The sequence below is a fragment of the Panthera uncia genome (genome assembly GCF_023721935.1).
Source record: "Panthera uncia isolate 11264 chromosome B3 unlocalized genomic scaffold, Puncia_PCG_1.0 HiC_scaffold_1, whole genome shotgun sequence".
In the NCBI taxonomy this organism is placed as follows: Eukaryota; Metazoa; Chordata; class Mammalia; order Carnivora; family Felidae; genus Panthera; species Panthera uncia.
The window spans coordinates 72593559-72598645 of record NW_026057582.1 but is presented as its reverse complement, the minus strand read 5'-3'; the positions used below and the strand labels follow the sequence as shown (position 1 = coordinate 72598645).

At 47.8% G+C, this 5087-nt stretch overlaps 1 gene segment (V, D, J or C); it reads right to left on the bottom strand.

Annotated features, from left to right (window-relative positions):
- Positions 1 to 1600: 1600 nt before the first annotated feature.
- Positions 1601 to 3846, bottom strand: LOC125908815 (T cell receptor delta variable 3-like). The segment is given in 2 exon segments: positions 1601 to 2922; positions 3164 to 3846. Coding segments are annotated over 2 exon segments (489 nt in total).
- Positions 3847 to 5087: the final 1241 nt, after the last annotated feature.

Here is a 5087-nt window from a genome sequence, read left to right as displayed (position 1 = left end):
AAGCTATTAGCAAAGATCAGGGTAAAATACAGAGAAAATTACTTTTATCAATTGACTTCACAAACATGAATTGACTCCTTCTAAGTTCCAGGCACCGAGCTGAGGGTGTAAAGATGAATGAGAGGTGGGCCTGCTTTCAAGCGACTTACTGTGCAAGCACTTTTGGAGGGAGGGAGAGGAATGAGACTCCTGGATTTGGGCTGTAAAAAGAGTATCTTTACTGGGTTTTGCCTGCCAATATATGCACAGGGAATTTGATTTCAGTGGATGCTGACTCTTGCTTGCCCCTTGTTGTTGATGGTATTCTGCCATTCTCAGTGTTGTCTCTGTTGCATTTATTAAAGTGCATCGAGTGTGCCTTGCCTCTGGCTTTACTCATAACAGACCACTGTGGGAGGGGGAGAGTGGGTGCTGTGAACTCACTGTTAGGCAGACAAAAGCCAAACTGAACTTGTAGGTCACACCGCAGCTTCCTGAGCCCCAAGCCTGCAGGCTCCTGCCTCGGGGACCCTGCCCTGGGTTTCCGGCTGTTGCTGCTGCTGCTACAGCAAAACAGCAGCAATGACCCCTCTGTGGCCGATGAGCTCTGCTACCCCCACGTCAGCAAGGCCACAGCATTTTCCCAGGTGCACCCACTCAGGTAGCAGAGCCCTTGCAACCCACTACTGTGGTTTCCTGGGCACCTAGGGTGCTACCTAGGGTGTCAAGCAGGGGCTTATGGGGTCACAAGTGAAAGAGCAACCCTCACCAACTCCCCCTGATATTGCCATCTGCAGACTCCCATGTTGTCTTCACAGCCCAAAGCAAAGAAAGGAGGCAGTAGCCCTCTGAGTCAATGGGTTTAGGACAATCTACATGGATAAGGAGGTCCATCCAGGGAAGAACCATTAGAAGATTCCACACAACTGCACCTTGTGTGTGTAAAGAATGCCTATTTCCAAAACATTCACATCTGTTACCTTAGGTAACATTAGCATGTTTCTATAAGTGACAAAGAACAAAAAGATCACATCCTCATTTTTCAGATGGAAAAAATACCCCTTCCAAAAAGGTAATGTACCTTCTTCAAAGTCATTCAGTGAGGCAGGATGTGGCTGTGAGCAGAACCATGTTATCAAGAGCACCAGCCCAAAGTTCCTTCTAGAACATACAGCATCCCCAAAACAAGGACAAGGTGGTGATTTGATTTCAGCTAGACTGGACTTCGGGATTGTCCGATAGTTAGCATATAAATGAGCCACCCTCTGATCTACTTTGGTGGTCAAAAAAAAAAAAAAAAAAAAGAATCCTAGCTTATCACAGGATCTTGAATTTCTCCTACCAAAAGGAGCCTCCAGAAAAAAATTAATGGCAAGAGCCAGATGGGGATTGTGGCCGTTTTCAGCGGGGGGGGGCTCATATTGTGGATTATAGTTCTCTGGAGCTTTTGCATACAGCACTTCATTTAAGTCCAAAACAGCCCTGAGGGAGTCCTCCAGAAGACTGCTACACACACTCAGTCGTGGGCAGCACGGAGACCCAGGAGGCTGAGACATTTGCCCAAAGCCTTTGGCTCCCTCACCCGTGTTCTGTACATTCCTCTCTCTAGTGACTGCTCTTCACCCACCTGTTTTGAAGCCCAGATAAACTGCTGCCAGAGCACCTACTGATAAAGCTGCCAGGGAGAGCCCTAAAAGCGCAGCAGCACATGTGAGCTCTATTATTACCCGGCTCTCTGACCTTGGGAATGAAGGTCCCTCCCTTCTCTGCGCTCTAGTGTTTTCCGTATAAAATCATAGCCTGGGCTTCTACTCTCTTCAAGGTTACATCTCATAATGAATAGTTGTTTTAAGGCAAAGAATTCAACGGGAAAAAAAAAAAGGAAAGAGGGACGAGTTCCCAGGGCTCAGGGTGTATCTATTTTGACATCACACAGTTGGATTCTCCTGGAGATGATTATCTTCCTTGGAGACACCAATGAGCTCCAAACCCAGGGACTTGATGCTGGGGTTCTAGGGATCACCAACAGCTTTTTCGGAGTATCTCAATACTCCTCCGTGAAAGAAAAATGTTCTCCAAATAAAGTAAGTGAAATGGCAGTGTCAAAGAGCATTCAAGAAAAATAAGGAGGCTGTACAAGAAGAAGCAGGGAAAAGGTGAACTGGGGGGAAATTTTTGAAGTAAGTAACTTTGTGTCTACTTTGAATCTTAAAAGGAAAACAGACCAATTCACAATAATGGATAAATGATGGAGACTAAAATAAAAACACTCCCGAATGGTACCTTGGCCATTCTGGTATCTTCACAGTCCTCAGAGTACATACGCGACAGGCCCCCATATCAGGCGTGAGTGACCTGGGCACTGGGGACACGAAGATGAGAATTCCCCAGATATACCTCTCCCACTCTCCCACCGCAACGGCCCACTGAGTCAGAAGGTAGGGAGGTGCTCTGCTTCATATGAAGCCAGGGTGCTCTCCTGGATGTGAGCTGCCCTTGTATTATTCAGCAGACATGTCAGGGCACCTCCAAAGGCCAGGCTGGAACACAAAATAGCCGGGAAGAAGGATCCCAGGGAGCTATACCAGGCTGTGCTGGGGGTTTATGTTCAGACCTCCTGGGCACCTGCGACACTGTGGGGATAGATGGCGCAGTAGTATGTGGCACTGTCTTCAGGCTCCACCGAGATCACCAAGTGGAAGGTTTTCTGGGACTGACTGTGCCACACCCAAAAACGACCCTGAGTAAAATCTGCATCTTTGGATCGAGTGTTATCCCTGTAGAGGATAAACTGAAAGGAACGATCTGGCCTTATTCGGTACCAGTATAAATCCGGGTTTGAGTATGTTGTGTGATAAGTGCAGAACAGTGTCACCTTACTGCCGCTTGCCACTGTCTGGTATGGGGGGCTCTGGGTCACTTGGTCACACAGCACGCCTCGGTCTGTGAAGAGATAAAAGTAGAAAACGGTCAAGTTCTGCACCCCATAGGCACTGGGTCCCACACAGGCCCTCCCAGAGGGAACTCAATGGGCAGAGGCAGGAGAAGGACACAGAGATGAAAGTCAAAGGTGGAGAATGACTGGAAAACCAGGCGCAGAGAGAAACAGTCCAAGCGTTTAAAGTCAGAGAAAGGAAAACGGGGTGGTAGGACAAAGGGAATGTACACGAGTGAGTGTACCCACAGAGAAGCAAAAGGCTAACGCCCACAAGGAGAGTCATCTTCCTATCAGGGCTGGAGAATAAAATGGGGTTCCTGAGGTCTCTAAGACTATCTCGGGGCCTCTGACGGGAGGAAGTGGGAGGGAATTGGAGCAGGCAGGCAGCCCTGACAGTCATGTGGCTGAATGAGCTGTAACTCTAGGAGGCAAATGCTTCCAGCCAAGAAATTATTGTTGTTATTGTTATTTTGGTCCTCAATCCATCTTGAACTAATCCTTTTGTAAAACACAATGAAGATGAATTACTTTAAAAAATAAATAAATAAAGAGAGAGAGAAATAGAAACTGCAAGCCCAATGACCCAATTGCTGTACAAGAGGCTTACCCTCCATTCCCGGATCCTTGGACCACACACAGACCGGTGTCCAGCCCAAGGTCAGCTGCACTCATACTCAATAAATGGCATAAAGGAATGAGTACCCTTGACTCGTCTCTTACTCCTCCATGTAAAGAGGGAGGGAAGAGGGTTGAACAAGATGGATTCTAAAATCTCTCCTAGCCTTGAATTCTAGAAATCTTCTATTTCTAATGCTCGGGGCATACTTTGCCCTTGAGAGTGCTTGCTGCATATCATAGAGTGTGACTTTCCATCTCTCAGTAGGCCCTTTGCAGCACACGCTTGGCTCCAGCTGGAAAATTCTCCCCCGCAGCAGAACTTTCCATGGGGAATACTGCTGTGAGTGGGTTACAAGCTTGCTGGGCTAGTGCTCGGTGTGGCCACTGGAGCCATTGTGGCTGGAGCCCCTGGGACCGGCCCTTCCAGTCACATGCAAGACAAATACCATTTTGTGTGTAAGCCAGGAACATGGCAACAGCAGGGTGTATGGCTCTGAGAAAGAGGAGACTGAGTACCTCACTCCCCCAAACCCAGGAGTGTCTGTAGGAGTTCCTTTTTTCCCTTCCCTACATCAAACTCATCGGTTCATTCTGCCATGAAATAAATGTCCACCCTGTCCATCTCCACCACCAGCAGCTCCTGCAAACACTACTATCTCTTGTCAGAACCACTGCAGTAACCCCCTCACTGTCCTCTTACTTCTGTTCTTGTTCCTGGACAATCCCTTCCCCAGATCTTTATGTAATATAAATCAGATTATGGCAGCTGGACCTCCTTTCCTGGGCCTGTAATACCCTGCAAGTGGTCTGGCAGCTGCCTCCTGTCCCACCTCAGCCCCTGTCCCACCTCAGCCCCCTGACACACACACACACACACACACACACACACACACACCATAATGCCAGTTCCATGAAGGCAAAGACCTTGTTTATCTGTTCATGGATATACCCCCAGCGCCTAGGGTTGTGGCTGCTACATAATTGACAATCCATAAATATTTGTGGAATAAAGGAATGCAACTTTCTTCACTCAAAAACTCACCATTGACATGGCTAAGTTTGCTGGATTTGGCAAGTAAAAATACAGGACACCCAGTTAAGTTCATACTTCAAAAGAACAGCAAAAAAATTTTAGTAATATTTGGAGTGCATTTACACTGAAAAAAAAAGTATACATTGTTTATCTGAAATTCAAATTTCACTGGGAATCCTGTGTTTTATCGTAGGCGACTGTAGGCATGGAGAATACCAAAAGTGAACACCAGGCCGTGGAAGTCGGCCCATGAGCATCCCCAGGCCCCTGGACCTGGAAGAGGATGGTTCAGTGACCAGGCTACGGGGGCCTGCACTGCCGCCTGCTGGCGGGGGTCCCCTTCACAGGAACACAGCCCTCTGCTGGCAAAAGATTGTCTCAGAGCTTCCAGATTTTCAACATCCAGTAGCTCTGCCAGTCCCCACCCAGCTTCTGGTGTCTGTCCCTGCTCTAAAGGTGTCAGCAGCCTTGATATTTATAAGAGAGCTGAGTGTTCCCTTCCTAATTTAGGCAGTAGCA